Source organism: Rhinoderma darwinii, chromosome 3 (assembly GCF_050947455.1).
Source record: "Rhinoderma darwinii isolate aRhiDar2 chromosome 3, aRhiDar2.hap1, whole genome shotgun sequence".
Taxonomy (NCBI): domain Eukaryota; kingdom Metazoa; phylum Chordata; class Amphibia; order Anura; family Rhinodermatidae; genus Rhinoderma; species Rhinoderma darwinii.
In genome coordinates this window covers 339,611,764-339,630,318 of record NC_134689.1, presented here as the reverse complement: position 1 = coordinate 339,630,318, position 18,555 = coordinate 339,611,764, and the positions used below count along the sequence as shown (strand labels likewise).

The window sequence follows — 18,555 nt, the reverse complement described above, 5'->3', positions numbered from 1 at the left end:
ATCGGTTCGGCTGTCAGAGAACATGTTGCTGGGGAGACGCAGACACTGACCCAGCCAACGTCCGAGCGCTTTTCACAGCACTATGCAGGCTGGAACAGACATCTGTATATACACGTCCTGAACAGATAAAAACAAGGGGACATATAACACAAAAACACAGAAAAAAGGCCATACTTACAAATGGACACAGACAGGTCAGAAACGCTGATGAAGGAGAGTGAGCAGGTGCATTTAAATAATAATAGCCACTCCCACTAGTCTTGAGGGGAGTGGCATGTGGTGCATAATATGTGTAGTAAAAAATAATAAATGAATGGTGTATGTGCAAGCGATAATATAAGTGAAATATAGGGGGCAGTAGTGAGTAAAGTGCCTAAAAGAAAATAAATGAATAATGGGGTGCAAGTGTGTGAAACATGGAGGGATAGTGTGTAAGTCATGAGGCGCAATGTGTATAGCCAGGTAAAAGCCTATTTGTGACGCCTTGATAATGCATAGAGCGGGCTACCCTGCTTGCTAAGCCAAACGACAACACACCATATTCTCCCAGCATCAAAGATCCGGCTGTGTCCAAAAGAAGCAAATAAAGTAAGCATGAAAAATACCTGGGGTATTAGTAATCGTTTTGGCCAAAAGGACGCAAGCTCGCAATCCACGACAACGATCCCCAGGCTTGCGAGTCCCTAACTCCTTAACTGGAACTAAATATCCCTGATACAAACCGAACAGATAAAAACAAGGGGACATATAACACAAAAACACAGAAAAAAGGTCATACTTACAAATAGACACAGACAGGTCAGAAATGCTGATGAAGGAGAGTGAACAGGTGCATTTAAATAATAATAGCCACTATCCCTCCATTTTTCACACACTTGCACCCCATTATTAATTTATTTTCATTTAGGCACTTTACTCACTACTGCCCCCTATATTTCACTTATATTATCACTTGCACATACACCATTCATTTATTATTTTTTACTACACATATTATGCACCACACGCCACTCCCCTCAAGACTAGTAGGAGTGGCTATTATTATTTAAATGCACCTGTTCACACTCCTTCATCAGCATTTCTGACCTGTCTGTGTCCATTTGTAAGTATGGCCTTTTTTCGGTGTTTTTAAATACACGTCCTGGCAGCATGGGGTATGTGCGAAAAGGACGTTAATGTACAGATTGTCAGCATGAAAGAGTTAACAAGGTATTTGACTAAATAGTGCCCATGCGGTTGTTGATCACGTTGCGACCGTGTCAGTGTATGCACACACACTCAAAATCAAAAACGTCTGAAAATACTGAGCTGTTTAATAAGCCACTCGCGAGTGTTGCTGCATTTTTCGCTGCGTTTTTGGAGCTGTTTTTCTATAGAGTCTATGAAAAACGCCCACAAATACGACTGAAGAAGTGACATGCACTTCTTTTTCGCGCCCGTTTTGAAAAACGGCCCATCAGAACAGAACGCCGTTTTTGCCATTGAAATCAATGGACAGATGTTTGGAGGCGCTCTGCTTCCGATTTTTCAGTCGTTTTTCAAGACGTTTACGACCCGAAAAACGTCTGAAAACACAAAAAGTGAAAACTTTCACCTGTGAAAAAGGAGGGCGACACATTAGTGGTATGTGTTACCAGCACTTCTCTAGTACAAAAGGTTACTACGCTGGTCATTACAAAAGTAAGGGGATCCAACAAGGTCACTCCAGTTGGGTCCCATGCACATGACCGTAATTTTCATCCATATTTACAGAATATGTAATTACGCATGAAATTGCAGACCCATTCATTTCTATTGGTCACGGACACCTTCATGTACGGATGTAGCCATCTTTAACCCCTTCCCTCTGCAGCCATTTTTCGGATTTTCATTTTCCTCCCCATCTTCCAAAAGCCGTAACTTTTTTATTTTTCCATCAATATTGCCGTATGAGGGCTTGTTTTCTGTAGGACGAGTTGTACATTTTCACCGCATAATTTATTGTACCATATAATGTAGTGGGAAACGAGAAAAAATATATATGTGGTGTGGAATAGGAAAAAAACTGTGATTCCTCAATCTTTTGTGTGGTTTTGTTTTTACGGCGTTGACGGTGCAATAAAAGATGAATGTTAACTTTATTCTGCGGGTCAATACGATTACAGCAATACCAAATTTATATAGTTTTTTTTATGTTTTACTACTTTTACAAGGAAAAAACTGATTGTTAAAAATAAAATGTAAGCTTTGTCGCCACATTCTGAGAGCCTTATTTTTCTGTCGATTTAGCGGTACGAGGGCTTAATTTTTGCAGGGCGAGCTGTAGTTTATATTGGTACCATTTTGGGGAACATGAGAATTTTTGATCACTTTTTGTTTCATTTTTTTGTGGGAGATGAAGTGACCAAAAAACAGCAATTCTGATGTTTTGAAATTTTTTTGCCGTTCACCGTGCGGACTTAGGGTATGTTCACACGGCAACGCCAAATACGTCTGAAATTACGGAGCTGTTTTCAGGCGAAAACAGCTCCTGAATTACAGATGTTTTTACAAGTGCACCATTACGGGCGTAATTGGAGCTGGTTTTCAAAGGAGTCAATGAAAAACGGCTCCAATTACGTTCCAAGAAGTGTCCTGCACTTCTTTGACGCGGGCGTCTTTTTACGCGCCATCTTTTGACAGCGACGCCTAAAAATACACCTCGTCTGCACAGAACACCGTAAGACCCATTGAAATCAATGGGCAGATGTTTGCAGACGTATTGGAGCCGTTTTTTCAGGCGTAATTAGAATCGTAAAACGCCTGAATTACGTCCGTAAATAGGGCGTGTGAACATACCCTTAATAATGATATATTGTAATAGTTCAGACTTTTACGGACGCGTCGATACCACTTATGTTAGCTTTTTCATTTTTTTACATTATGCTTGAGGGAAAATGGGAAAAGTTTTTTTTTTCTTAAGTTACATTTTTTTTATTTATTAAACCTTTATTTTACTGTTTTTTACTTGTCCCCCTAAGGGGACTTTAACCAGTGATCGTTAGATCGCTTGCACGATATACTGCAATGCTAATGTATTGCAGTATATCGTGATTCTGACAGTCTCCTATGAAGCCCTGTCGGAGGCAGAGCTTCATAGGAGTACAAAGATGGCGAACCTGGGGGCCTTCATCAGACCCTCAGGCTGCCATGCCAAAAAACGGCACCCCCCGATCTCACCGTGGGGGTGCCGTTGGAACGTTACAGGGGGTCGCCCCCTGGTTTTTAGGCATTTAAATGCCGCTGTCGTGATTGACCGCGGCATTTAACGGGTTAAGCGAGCGGGTTCTCGCTCGTTACCCAGAAGTGTTGGCAGTAACACACAGCCGACACACTCGCTCTATGGAGCCCGCTCCATACTCCCCCACCCGGTGTGCACCGTATATACACGGCGGATGTCGGGAAGGGGTAAACTTGATTCTGATAACTTGCTGCAGCGTGATATCACACAACATAAGCAATTGAAAAGCCATTGAAAAAGTCAAGATGAGGGATCTAGCCATTGTTTATTTAATGTGTTAAAAGTCAAGGTAAAGACGGCTACATCTGTATATTTCTGTATATTTTGCTACGGAAGGCACGGTTCTTCTTTTTGTACCACGGAAGAAAGTGGTCAGTCATAAACTCTACGTACTTTGCAGAGGTCACACCGTCAGGGACCTACCAGCTCTCTCCCCATGATTCCAGCCCAAAACATGACTCCGCCACCTCCTTGCTGACGTCGCAGCCTTGTTTGGACATGGTGGCCATTCACCAAGCATCCACTACTCCATCCATCTGGACCATCCAGGGTTGCACGGCACTCATCAGTAAACACAGTTTGAAAATTAGTCTTCATGTATTTCTGAGCCCACTGCAACCGTTTCTGCTTGTGAGCATTGTTTAGGGGTGGCAGAATAATAGCTTTATGCACACTTGCAAACCTCTGGAGGATCCTACACCTTGAGGTTCGCGGGACTCCAGAGGCACCAGCGGCTTCAAATACCTGTTTGCTGCTTTGCAATGGCATTTTAGCAGCTGCTCTCCTAATCCTATTAATTTGTCTGGCAGAAACCTTCCTCATTATGCCTTTATCTGAACGAACCCATCTGTGCTCTGAATCAGCCACAAATCTTTTCACAGTACGATGATCACGCTTACGTTTTCTTGAAATATCCAATGTTTTCATACCTTGTCCAAGGTATTGCACTATTTCACGCTTTTCGGCAGCAGAGAGATCCTTTTTCTTTCCCATATTGCTTGAAACCTGTGGCCTGCTTAATAATGCGGAACGTCTTTCTTAAGTAGTTTTCCTTTGATTGGGCACACCTGACAAACTAATTATCATAGGTGTCTGAGATTGATTACAATGATCCTAAGACACAATACCGTCCATGAGTTTAATTGAAAAACTAATAATTAAATGTTTATGACACTTAAATCCAATGTGCATAATAATTTGGAACACGGTGTAAAGCAGTAAGTAAATTATATATTCTTTAGAAGGGTGTATATTGGCCTTTTGTGCATCGTGGTCGTCCCATATGGATCAGCTGTTCATAACAAGAAGCTGCAATTTTGACCCTTGTTTTCCTTGTCTTGACACTCCATCGATAACAAAACATGATAGGGTTAATAGTTGTTATTATTATACCCTCTAATGATTACATGGTCCATCCTGTGCAGCTCCCGACTTTACCTCATGCACTCGACTGTAGTGGTGTGCACGGCCCGTGATTTGTGGCTCGGACAGCTGCGGAGTGTCATCTGCGGGCCGCCTGCAAATCAAGGGCCATGTACTTGGCCGTGTAAATTTATTTCAATGAGCCCAGACCAAAAAATGCGTCCCATATAGGACATGTCCTATTTTTTTGCGGTGCAGGCTCCCGGGCAATGCACGGTCGTGTACATGGGCCCATAGAAATGAATGGGGCCGCAGTTCGCGGGTGAATTGTGGCCGCAAAAACACGTTAGTGTGCATGAGGCCTAACAGAAAGGAGTTTGAGCAAATAGGGTTATATGGGAACATGAGAGCAGACAACTGACGCCTCTAGCTCCAACAGTAATGCAGCGTCTTCCGATATTTTTTTTATATATTGTATGCTATATTGTGATGTATAGTGAGTATATTGTTGTGGCCAAAATTCATAATTATCTAATAAAGATAACAGCAAGTCTAGTGGTATTGGCAGGTCTGTCTGGCCAGGATCCACAATTACAATACATGCTAATTTTTTTTTCTTGCTTTGTCATTTTCATCGGTACTGATGTAGAAAATAGGAAAATAAACCCAATACAGCATATTTTATTAGAAAAAATGAAAAACCTCAGGATTGGATGGACTGGATGTACACGGTCCTGACCTTTCGGTGAACACATTGTTTAAAATGCTGGGTTAAAGCATAGTGCAGCAATGGGAAGTATCAGGCGCAATAAATCTCACAGGGTTTAAATGCCAAGAATTTTTCATACATGGCATTAAATGGTGGAGCATGATAAATCCCTGTTCATTATATGGGCCCAGAAAATGAGTGATAACTAAAGCTAGAAATTAAATATCTATAATTAATATCACAAATGTATTTCGCTATATACCCGTTACTGAATAATAGCACCATAAATGGAGGAAAGTATTTTAATCCCATGATGATGAGGCAGATCTCTCTGTTGTTAGAAATTCAATTAATCCATTTCTTAGTTATATCTGTTCCTGAAAAACATTTGTCAAAATGTTTACCATTACAGATACATAGGGGTTATAACCCAGCTTTCCCAGACTCCTGAAAGATAAATCTGCTTATCAAGTAGTACATCCCTCTCCCTCATACTAATGCATTACTAGGCAGATTTGTCATTCAGGACTCTCGAGGAGCGGTAATGGCCAACATATTGGTTCCGCTCCCCTTCCCCTCTGCAGTTGATTGACGGCTCTGCTTATATGACACTGCAGATAAGCAGAGCCATCAATCAACTGCCTGTTTGGGAGACAAAAAACTGATATAAGGCTCGCTTTAAGGCCTAATTTACATGAACGTGTTACACGTCCGTGTGACGGCCGTTGAAACAACGGCCGTCACACGGACCTATATAATTCAATGTGTCCGTTCAGACGGCCGTTGTTTCATTGGACCGTGTGAAGGGTCTGTGAGAAAATAGGACATGTGCTGTTTTTTCATGCTTCACGCATCCCTCCATAGACTCCATAGTCTATGGGGGATGCGTGATATCGCGTCCCGCAGCGCAGAGCATGGATGCACTTCAGACGTGAAAAACTGCCGTTTCTCACGTCCGAGATGCGCAACGCCCCTGTGAATCTAGCCTAAGGCCGGGTTCCCAAGTAGCGTAAACGCTGTGGAATTTCCGTAACGGATTTCTGTGCAGAAATTCTGCAGCATTTACAGTAGCAGCAAAGTGGATGAGATTTAGAAAAAGTCATGCCCCTGCTGTGGAAAAAAACACAGCGTAAACATTAATAAATTGACCTGCGGTGCGGGATTTAATTCCGCAGAATGTAAATTTATGCTGCGTTATTGACAATTTTCTGTTGTGGGTTTTCCCCATTGAATTCAATGGGGATGAAAAACCTGCAACAGAAAGCCAAGTGTTGCGACTTCTGCGGCATATTCACAGTGATTACGCCACAAAAATTGCAATTCCCAGAATGCCCTCCTTCTTCCTGCAGTCCGGCCTCCTGGGATGACGTTTCATCCCAAGTGACCGCTGCAGCCAATCACAGGATGCAGCGCCACATGGGCTGAAACATCATCATAGGAGGCAGGACTACGCACAGAGAAGACGGACGGGGTAAGTATGAGCGCTTTATTCCGCAGTGGAAATTCCGTTCGAAAAAGCGCACCACAAAATATGAAAAAAAATTCTGAGTTGCACAACAAATAAGCAGCGTTTACGCAAATACAATTGAAATGCTGCGGAATAAAATTGTGCACCGCAGGTTAATTTTGTAAGTGATTTTTTTTGCTCAGTATTTACGCAGCGAGTGGAAGAGATTTGTTTTATCTCATCTACTTTGCTGCTACTGTATTTGCTGCGGATTTTCCGCATCGAATTCCGTTGCTGAAAATCCGCAGTATTTATGCAACATGTGTACTGAGCCTTAGGCCTCCTTCACAGAAAATTCACGCAGAAAATTTCTGGCAAATTAAACTGCCAAAAAAAACACTTTCAAATACGCTAGCAGTATTAAAACGAAACATGCTTTTTTTTTGTCGTTTTTTAATTAGTGTCATTTTGTACATGCTTTTTTCATGGCGTTTTTGAAGTCCTAAAGAGAAGTCTATGGAAAAAACGCCTGAAAAAAATGCCATACCCAGAGTATGCTGCATTTGGAATAAGTGCCACTGACCAAAAAATTGCTTCAAAAACGCCACAAACAAAAATGAAGTTGCATGTAATGCATTTGATATTTTACTATAGACTTTAATGTAACAACTGGCCGCACTAAAAAAAATCATTAAAAAAAGCTGCAAAAAACACCACGAAAAACGTACAAAACCGCAGGAAAAAGCTGTGTGTGAATGCAGCCTAAGGCTTTTTTGCTGCAAATGTGCAATAAACCTACAACAGATACATGGCAAAATCTGTATGTTTGTCTGTTAGGGTATGTTCACACGTAGAGTCAAAAACGTCTCAAAATACGGAGCTGTTTTCAAGGGAACTTTGAGCAACTCGCGTTTTTCGCAGGCCGTTTTCGCGGCGTTTTTTACGGCCGTTTTTGGAGCGGTTTTCATTGGAGTCAATGAGAAAACTGCTCCAAAAACGTCCGAAGGAGTGTCCTGCACTTCTTTTGACGAGGCTGTAATTTTACGAGCCGTCTTTTGACAGCGACGCGAAAAAGGACAGGTCGTCGGCACAGTACATCGTAAAGCCCATTGAAAGCAATGGGCAGATGTTTGCCGACGTATTGGAGCCGTTTTTTCAGACGTAATTCGAGGCGTAAAACAACTCTATTACGTCTAAAAATAGTTTGTGTGAACCCAGCCTTAGGCTTTATTCAGACGAACGGGAAAAACGTCCGTGCAACGCGCGTGCAAATCACTGGCTGGATGCACGGACCTATATTTGTCTATGGGGCCGTGCTGACATGTCCGTGATTTTTCCTCAGCGTGAGTCCGCTGAAAAAAAGTCACGACATGTCCGTTCTTTCGGTGCTTTGCGCGCATCACGCACCCATTGAAGTCAATGGGTGCGTGAAAACCACGCATGCCGCACGGAAGCACTTCCGTGCGAACTAAGTGATTCGCGCAAGAGCTGTCAAAAGGATGAATGTAAACAGAAAAGCACCACGTGCTTTTCTGTTTACAAACATCCAAACGGAGAGTCTTTGAGATGATCGAACCCGGAAAACCGAACCGAACTTCACCGGGTTCGGCCGAACTTGTTTTGACCGAACCCGGCAAAAAAAATTCCGCTACGCGATGTCAGGAGATAGTCACTGTCCAGGGTGCTGAAAGAGTTAAACTGTTTCAGCACCCTGGACAGTGACTTTCGATCACAATATACATGAACGTGTAAAAAAAAAAAAGTTCTGACTTACGGATAACTCCCGGCTTCTTCCTCCAGTCTGACCTCCCGGGATGACAATTCAGTCCAAGTGACAGCTCCAGTTAATCACAGGCCAAGCACAAGCTGCAGCGGTCACATGGACTGCCGCGTCATCCAGAGAGGTGGGGCCGGATGTCAAGAGAGGCGCGTCACCAAGGACGCGTCACCAAGGCAACGGCCGGGAGGGAAGTTCTCGGTAAGTACGAACGTTTTTTTTTTAACAGGTTGCTCGATATTGTGATCGGAATTCACTGTCGAGGGTGCTTAAAGAGTTAACTGCCGATCAGTTAACTCTTTCAGCACCCTGGACAGTGACTATTTACTGACGTCGACTAGCCTCATCTCTATGATGGTGGCTGGGCGAAAATCACGCAGCCGCGCATCATACACGGATGACACACGGAGCTGTCAAGTGGTTTTTGCGCTCGCAAAATGCCGCGTTTTTGCGTCCGCAAAAACGCCCCGCTCGTGTGAATCCAGCCTTAGGGTATGGGTCAAGAGTTGTATTTGCACACCTTTATGGTATTCAACATAGATTTTATTTCTTTAGGTAAATGCCAGTGGCTACAAGTGCAAAGTTTCGGTCGTGAGACCTTCGTCGGGCACTGAACCGTGCTGGGGACTGATTCAGTGATTATTTTGCGATTGTGTTGGCGCAGCTACAATTGAATATGGCGGCTTACCGTCACTCGCGATTTTCGCTGCCTTTTTCACGGCCGTTTTTGGAGCTGTTTTTCAATGGAGTCAATGAAAAACGCCTCCAAAAATGTCCCAAGAAGTGACATGCACTCCATTTGATGAGCCGTCATTTTACGCGCCGTATTTTGACAGCGACGCGTAAAATGACACCTCGTGGGAACAGAACATCGTAAAACTTATTGCAAGCAATGGGCAGATGTTTGTAGGCGTAATGGAGCCGTTTTTTCAGGCGTAATTCGAGGCATAAAACACACAAATTACGTCTGAAAACAGTGAGTGTGAACATACACTTACATGTGGATTTTGCAGCAGATTTAACCCTTTGCATTAGAAAGGATATAAATCCACATAACGAATTTGAAAATCCGCAGCATACCCTTAAATCCGAATCGGGAAAACCCCCTCGATATGAATAGAGTTTTAAAAACCCCATTCACAAGTATTGTACTGTACTTTGTTGCAATTTTATTGCACCCCGAATATCCACAACAAATCCACCTGTCTGAACATGGCCTAACTGTTCATTCTCATTGAATATTTTGCTGCTGTGTTTTTTGTTTTTTTTAAGAGTCCTGGTGACAAGATATAGACTTCTAGAAAAAATTTGAGATGAAGAAGCACTATTACTACGGACTCAGGCTGGTGAGTGGTCGTTTCTCCCGGCAAAACCCTCTCCGCAACTCGATCCACTAGAACACTGGTGAACGAAAGCAACTCGGTATAATGAAAGTCACATTTAGCAGAGACATTTCGACCCACAAATATAGAGTCAGGCCTTTCTCAAACTTGACTACAGGCCTGACTACATATAGGGGTTGAAACGTTGCTGCAATATTATAGGTCACGATTGCTGCAATGTTATAGGTCACGATTGCTGCAATGTTATAGGTCACGGTTTAATAAATGTAACTTTTCATTATACCGGACGTGAGTGCTGTTCTTTACCAGTGTTCTAGAGGATGTAGACTTTATCTCTTGCATCAAATCAGTCCGTGTGAATCACATATGTGCCATAATAGGGGATTTGTTGACTCCAGCAGACAAAAAAAAATACTATTAATTCCACATTCAAGACATATGGTTTGCAATATGCTCCACAATGCTGCCAGCGTTTTTCAGCTGTCTCTCTGAATTTATGGGAATACTGTAAGTTTCTAATATAATCAAACAAGCAAGATACAATCTTCTATTCTGCTGGATGAATTGTTCCAGAACATTCTCCAAATCCAACACGATAACCTTCTCCTTGGCAGTAACCTGTGGTAGGGAAACAGATGATGGTCATGAAAAAGACAGATAAGCAGTGAAAAACTAAAGGCCACAAAGTAAACATCAGATGAGTAGACTGCAATCACAATTTTGCTGTAAGGGTATGTTCACACGAGGGCGTCCGTTACAGCTGAAATTACGGGGATGTTTCAGCCTGAAAACATCCCCGTAATTTCAGCCGTAACGGCATGTGCAGGCGCTTGAACGCCGCGTCCATTACGGGCGTAATGGGCGCTGCTATTCATTGGAGTCAATGAATAACGGCTCCAATTACGGCCAAAGAAGTGAAAGGTCACTTCTTTGACGCGGGCGTCTATTTACGCGCCGTCTTTTGACCGCGGCACGTAAATTACGCCTCGTGTGAACAGACAAACGTCTGCCCATTGCTTTCAATGGGCAGATGTTTGTCAGCGCTATTGAGGCGCTATTTTCAGACGTAATTCGGGGCAAAAACGCCCGAATTACGTCCGTAAATAGGCCGTGTGAACATACCCTAAAAGGCCGAAAAACGGCCGAAAAATCGGAAGCCGAACCCCTCCAAACATCTGCCCATTGATTTCAATGGGAAAACGGCTTTCTGTTTCGACTGAGCGTTTTTCGCTGCGTTTTTTTACGCGTAAAAAAACGGTTGCGAAAAAGAAGTGCAGGACACTTCTTGGGATGTTTTTGGAGCCGTTTTCCATAGACTCTATTGAAAAAAGCTCCAAAAACGGGCATAAAAAAATGCAGCGTAAACGTTGTACAAACCCCAACAAAACTCATCTGTTAAGGAATTTATGTTCCCCATTCAAATTTATGGTCCAAACACGCAGCATCTCGACACAGAACCTGCAGTATAAATTTACATGCTGTGGAATTTAAAGTCGCACCGCAGAGCCCTTTCCAAACAACTTCTCTATGGGTTTTTCCACAGCGTGTGGCTGAGATTTGTTGCTACTGTTAGGCTGGATTCACACGAGCGTGGCGTTTTTGCGGACGCAAAAACGCTGCGTTTTGTGCGCGCAAAAACGCTGCGTTTTGTGCGCGCAAAAACGCTGCGTTTTGTGCGCGCAAAAACCACTTGACAGCTCCGTGTGTCATCAGTGTATGATGCGCGGCTGCGTGATTTTCGCGCAGCCGCCATCATAGAGATGAGGCTAGTCGACGTCAGTAAATAGTCACTGTCCAGGGTGCTGAAAGAGTTAACTGATCGGCAGTAACTCTTTCAGCACCCTCGACAGTGACTACCGATCACAATATCGAGCAACCTGTTAAAAAAAAAAAAAAAGACGTTCGTACTTACCGAGAACTTCCCTCCCGGCCGTTGCCTTGGTGACGCGTCCCTCTCTTGACATCCGGCCCCACCTCCCTGGATGACGCAGCAGTCCATGTGACCGCTGCAGCCTGTGCTTGGCCTGTGATTGGCTTGAGCTGTCACTTGGACTCAATTGTCATCCCGGGACGAAGAAGCAGGGAGTTAACGGTAAGTCAGAACGTCTTTTCTTTTACACGTTCATGTATATTGTAATCGGAAGTCACTGTCCAGGGTGCTGAAACAGTTTAACTCTTTCAGTACCCTGGACAGTGACTATCTCCTGACGTCGCGTCAGGGTTCGGTCAAAACAAGTTCGGCCGAACCCGGTGAAGTTCGGTTCGGTGGTCCGGGTTCGCTCATCTCAAAGACACTCCGTTTGTATGTTTGTAAACAGAAAAGCACGTGGTGAAAGCTCTTGCACGAATCACGCAGTTCGCACGGAAGTGCTTCCGTGAGGCATGTGTGGTTTTCACGCACACATTGACTTCAATGGGTGCGTGATGCGTGAAAAACGCAGAAAGAACGGACATGTCGTGACTTTTTTTCAGCGGACTCATGCTGAGGAAAAATCACGGACATGTCAGCACGGCCCCATAGACAAATATAGGTCCGTGCAACGCGCGTGCAAATCACGCGCGTTGCACGGATGTTTTTCCCGTTCGTCTGAATAAAGCCTTAGGGTATGTTCACACGGCTTATTTACGGACGTAATTCGGGTGTTTTACGCCTCGAATTACGTCCGAAAATACGGCTTGAAAGCGTTGACAAACATCTGCCCATTGAAAGCAATGGGCTGACGTTTGTCTGTTCACACGAGGCGTATATTTACGCGTCGCTGTCAAAAGACAGCGCGTAAATAGACGCCCGCGCCAAAGAAGTGTCCTGTTACTTCTTCAGACGTAAATTGAGCCGTTTTTCATGGACTCCATGGAAAACCAGCTCCAGTTACGTCTGTAATGGACGCGGCGTTCAAGCGCCTGCACATGCCGTTACGGCTGAAATGACGGGGCTGTTTTCTCCTGAAAACAGCCCCGTAATTTCGGCCTTTACGGACGCTGCCGTGTGAACATACCCTTAATGCTGTGGAATTTCCTCCAAAGCTGGGAGTGGATCCAATAGGAAGGAAAAGTATAAGGGTATATTCACACGCACTGTTTTCAGACGTAATTCGGGCGTTTTACGCTTCGAATTACGCCTGAAAAAACGGCTCCATTACGCCTACAAACATCTGCCCATTGCTTTCAATGAGTTTTACGATGTTCTGTTCCCACGAGGTGTAATTTTACGCGTCGCTGTCAAAAGATGGTGCGTAAAAGGACGCCCGCGACAAAGAATTGCATGTCACTTCTTGGGACATTTTTGGAGCAATTTTTCATTGACTCCATTGAAAAACAGCTCCAACAACATCCGTAAAATATGCCGCGAAAAACGCGAGTTGTTACAAAAACGTCTGAAAATCAGGAGCTGTTTTCGCCTGAAAACAGCTCCGTAATTTCAGACGTATTTTGCTACTGTATTTTACACCCTTCCTTTTGAATTTACTCCTGGCTTTGGCTAAAAAAAACTGCATGTGTGATTCCAGTGACAAATTGAGAATAGCTGATAATACCTCTCATGACTATAGTGTCTCCATCCCTCAAGAATGTTCGAGTGTGACCATTTCCAAGATTAATTGGCTTAGACCCTCTCCAGGAAAGTTCCAACATTGAACCAAAGCTTTCAGGATCCTGTTAGATAAAAATAGAAAAACATTGGTATGATGTGATCATGAATTCAGGTGAACATCACTTGTCCATTGAGGAAAGTTTTTTTGGTTTTTTTAATTCAAGATGTTCCCAAATTCTAGATTAATGAGTGAAATATTTCCAAAGTGTCTACGTGATATGGTTAGGGTATGTTCACATGCAGTGTTTTTAGGCGTTTTTTGGGGCGTAAACACCTTAAAAAATGCCTGAACAAATGGAAGCTGAACGCCTACAAACATCTGCCCAGCGTTTTGTTCCTAACAGGGTGTTTTTTTACATAGCCGTTTGAAAAAACGGCCATGTGAAAAAACGCCCCATTTAAAGAAGGAGCTTTTTTTCATTGTGTCAATAGAAAAACAGCTCCAAAAATGGCTTTTTCATGCTTTAAAAATGGCTGAAATTCAGAGACTGTTTTCCCTTGAAAACTGCTCTGTATTTTACAGCCGTTTTTACTTTTGCGTGTGAACATACCCTAAATCAGGGGCGTAGCTAGGGGGGGCAGGTGTGGCATGTGCCCCGGGGTGCAACTTAGTGGGTGGCGCCAGGGTCGCATCTTCTATGACGGCGGCCTGCTGCCTCTCTGAGGGGTCGGCGGCGCCACTGAAACCAGCCGCCGCCACCCCCTCCTGCACTATAATTGTATAGGACACAGGGACAATTATAAGCAATGAATGGCCGGGTACGTTCTGTGCCCAGCCATTCAGCGCCTTTCTACGAGTGAAGCGGCACGATACTTTGCGCCACTTGCGTCTTTGAAAGGCGCTGATTGACAGGGAAAGTCATTCTGCCCTGCCAATCAGCGCCTTTCATTGACACAAGCGGCGCGATCACGTCATCGCGCTGCTTGAGTCGTTCAACCCTAGGAGACCTGCGCAGAAGACAGCAGGTCTCCATTGCCAACGGACCGCGTGGGAACGGGATTAAGCTGAGTTTGTAGAGTTTGTTTTCTTATCCTAATAAAAAAGTGTGTGGCATTATCTACGGGAGGTGGCTTTATCTATATCTACAGGGGGTGCTATCTGTGGAGCACTATAGGGGGAGCTATATGTGAGGCACTATATACAGGGGTGGGCTATATGTGGAGCACTATTTATAGGGGGAGATATATGTAGGGAACTATCTACAGGGGCTCTATGGCAGGCACTATCTACAGGGGGCACGGTGTGTGTGTGTGTGTGTGTGTGTGTGTGTGTGTGTGTGTGTATGTGTGTGTGTGGGACTCAGTGTATAGTGCTATTATAATTCGAGGTGCAGTGTATGGCGTTATTATATTTAGGGGCGTAGTGTGTGGTATAATGAGAACTTTATCTTTGTTTATAAGTGTAGAAATGTTGGAAAAGTGAGAAGCTGAAGACATCTGAGCGGCAAACTGCAGAAATGGGCTGTGACCGGGAAAAGTCATCATAGAGGTCTGGACCGGATGGAGAAAAAGAACTAGAATCTGAGACGTCACCGGTGAGTCACTTAATGTAAATGTTTATTCTGCCTCTTATCAGTACTGTAGTCACTGTATGATCTTCAGCGAGATGATGGGTGGTATGATTATGATATAATTTTTTTTTTGTGAAACAGCAACTCCCAGCATATCCTTACCATTGTTTGGGCCATGCTAGTAGCTGGAAACAATTTAGTGCAAACCTATACGGCAGGGGTTGCACTAAATTGAGCTGTATTTGTGCTGGTGTTGTATATATGTACTGATGTAAAAGATCTGCCAGACACAGCTTCTGTGTTGACGCCCGTGGTTAATCAGTCTGCACCTGGTCCTAAGTCTGATAGAGTGACTCGATCTGCTACCACTCAGGCTGGTAGGCTCAGGAGTGGGAGAACCTATCACAGCCTGGCCAGACGATTCTAGCTCCCGCCCTCGGTCTATTTATACCTTCATTTCCTGCTTGTCTCTGCCTGTGATTCTTTCCTGTTTCCTGGCTCTGCTGCTCCTGCTATTATTATTGACCTTGCTTCATTTTGACCCTGGCTTTACTGACTACGTTCCTGCTCTGCGTTTGGTACCTCGTACACTCCTGGTTTGACTCGGCTCGTTCACTACGCCTGTTGCTCATGGTGTTGCCGTGGGCAACTGCCCCATTTCCCTTAGCTTCTGTGTACCCTTGTCTGTTTGTCTGTCGTGCACATATTGAGCGTAAGGACCATCGCCCAGTTGTACGCCGTCGCCTAGGACGGGCCGTGCAAGTTGGCAGGGACTGAGTTGCGGCTAGATTAGGGCTCACCTGTCTGTCTCCCTACCCCGTCATTACAACTGAGCTTGGTTCTGGTACTATATATATGTACTGAGCTAAGTTCTGGTGCTGTATTTATGTACTGAGCTTTGTTCTGGTGCTGTATATATGTAATGAGCTTTGTTCTTGTGCTGTATTTATGTACAGAGCTGGGTTCTGGTACTGTATATATGTAATGAGCTTTGTTCTGGTGCTGTATATGTACAGAGCTTGGTACTGTAGCTGTATTTATGTACTGAGCTTGGTTCTGATGCTGTATTTATGTACTGAACTTTGTTCTGGTGCTGCATATATGTAATGAGCTTTGTTCTGGTGCTGTATTTATGTACAGAGCTGGGTTCTGGTACTGTATATATGTAATGAGCTTTGTTCTGGTGCTGTATATTTACAGAGCTTGGTACTGTAGCTGTATTTATGTACTGAGCTTTGTTCTGATGCTGTATTTATGTACTGAACTTTGTTCTGGTGCTGCATATATGTAAAGAGCTTTGTTCTGGTGCTGTATATACGTAATGAGCTTTGTTCTGGTGTTGTGTATAGAACTATGTTGCTTGTAAAATGTACAAATGTTTTTATGCTCGAGTTACATAAAAAAATGTGGAAAAGAAATGACACGTCATTGATTGGTAGAGAAAACAAACATGGCGAGGGGGAAGGAGATTTCGGGAAAGAGGTTGGGGGGCCCCAAACTGAAGCTTTGCCCCGGGTGCTGGAGAATTTAGCTACACCTCTGCCCTAAATCTCCATATTTGAATAACTTTTGCTCTTGCTTCATAACAGGTTAATAATGTAGGGCTTCAGATAAAAGGGTTCAGACTTACCGGTCCACTTATAGTGCCAGATCCTAAAAGATCTCCAGGGCGAACATTGCAGCCTGTCACAGTGTGATGAGCCAGCTGCTGCTTCATAGTCCAATACATGTTCTGCAAAACAGAGTGTCCATCATGAGAAGATACAGAAGAATACAACAGCCTGTAGTCTGCTAGTTGGATCACGAGGAAGCAATGGGGAATCAGTATTATCCTGGCTATCCTGCTTTGCACTCCTTTGGCTAATGGCAGCTATACAGATAATACCATTAGAATATGGAATTGTTACTTACTTAATAATTTAAAATCCCAATACAGAAAACTCGCTAACCCAAGTTTGAGGTAAGCCTTCCATATAAAACAGGATCACAACATATTTGTCCCACAAGGTGCTTCTATTCTCTGGCTGAATTACATAGTATGTACAAACACAGAGAGAAATAATACTTAAAGTGGTTGTACAGAATTAGAAAAACAGGACTGCTTACTTAAAAAAAAAAAAAAACAACAGCAACACACCTGTTTGTCTGTTATTGCAGCTTAGCCACATTTGCTTCAATGGAGCTAAACTGCAATACCAGACAAAACACAGGACAGGTGTTGTTTTTGGAAGGAAGCAGTCACGTTTTTCTAATCATATACAACCTCTGTAACTGGGATAAATCAATTCTATTGGATATAAATCTATGAAAGAGGTGGTCTCATAAAGACAACCCCTGTAACATCTATAAAGGCAATGATTTTGAGTCATTGCATACATATTGTAAAGGATCTGCCAGGCACAGCTTCGGGGTTAACGCCCATAGGTAATCAGTCGGCACCTGAGTCTATGTCTCTGAGACTGACTCCAGCTTCCCCCACTCAGGCTGGCAGGCTTAGGAGTGGGAGAGCCTATCGCAGCCTAGCCAGACTCAGCTAGCTCCCGCCCTCGGTCTATTTATACCTGCCTTTCCTGTTCCTCCTTTGCTTGTGATTCTTCTCGTGTGGTTTCCTGGCCCAGCTACAGCTTCTGACTATTTGATCCTGCTCCATACTGACCCTGGCTTACGGACTACTCTCCTGCTCTGCGTTTGGTACCTCGTACACTACTGGTTTGACTCGGCTCGTTCACCTCTCTTGTTGCTCACGGTGTTGCCGTGGGCAACTGCCCCATTTCCCTTAGCTTTGTGTACCCTTGTCTGTTTGTCTCGTGCACTTACTGAGCGTAGGGACCGCCGCCCAGTTGTACCCCGTCGCCTAGGGCGGGTCGTTGCAAGTAGGCAGGGACAGAGTGGTGGGTAGATTAGGGCTCACTTGTCCGTTTCCCTACCCCTATCATTACATAATCACAAGCCTATTACCTAGTCTACCCTGGTCCCTGTCTCTACTATGGACCCCCTTGAGACCCTGGCCCAGCAAATGCAGGGTCTCTCCCTACAGGTCCAGGCCCTGGCTCAGAGGGTCAACCAGCCTGACGCTACCATGGTATTGCCCCTCACCTCACCTCTTGAACCCCACCTCAAGTTGCCTGACCGGTTCTCAGGGGACCGGAGGACTTTCTCTCCTTTCGGGAGAGTTGTAGGCTCTACTTTCGCTTAAAGCCTCACTCCTCAGGTTCTGAGAGCCAGCGGGTGGGTATAATTATGTCCCGGCTCCAGGAAGGGCCCCAAGAGTGGGCCTTCTCCTTGGCTCCTGACTCCCCTGAACTTTCCTCCGTTGATCGTTTCTTTTCTGCTCTCTGACTCATTTATGACGAGACTGACAGGACTACCTTTGCCGAGAGTCAGCTGGTGACCTTACGTCAGGGTAAGAGACCTGTTGAGGAGTATTGTTCTGACTTTAGGAAGTGGTGCGTAGCTTCTCGGTGGAATGACACTGCCTTAAGATGCCAGTTTAGGTTGGGTCTGTCGAACGCCCTGAAAGACCTGCTAGTTAGCTATCCCTCTTCTGACTCCCTAGAC

The 18,555-nt window shown here is 44.3% G+C and overlaps 1 protein-coding gene across 1 annotated transcript in view; it reads right to left on the bottom strand.

Annotated features, from left to right (window-relative positions):
- Positions 1–5,283: 5,283 nt before the first annotated feature.
- Positions 5,284–18,555, bottom strand: part of FAH (fumarylacetoacetate hydrolase) — a 70,950-nt gene continuing 57,678 nt past the window's right edge. The window contains exons 12-14 of the mRNA XM_075858446.1: positions 16,628–16,729; positions 13,431–13,548; positions 5,284–10,515 (exon numbers count right to left, since the gene is read on the bottom strand). Of these exons, the coding sequence (XP_075714561.1) occupies positions 10,445–10,515; positions 13,431–13,548; positions 16,628–16,729 (291 nt within the window). The 3' untranslated portion in view covers positions 5,284–10,444. The remainder of the gene's footprint in view (positions 10,516–13,430; positions 13,549–16,627; positions 16,730–18,555) is intronic.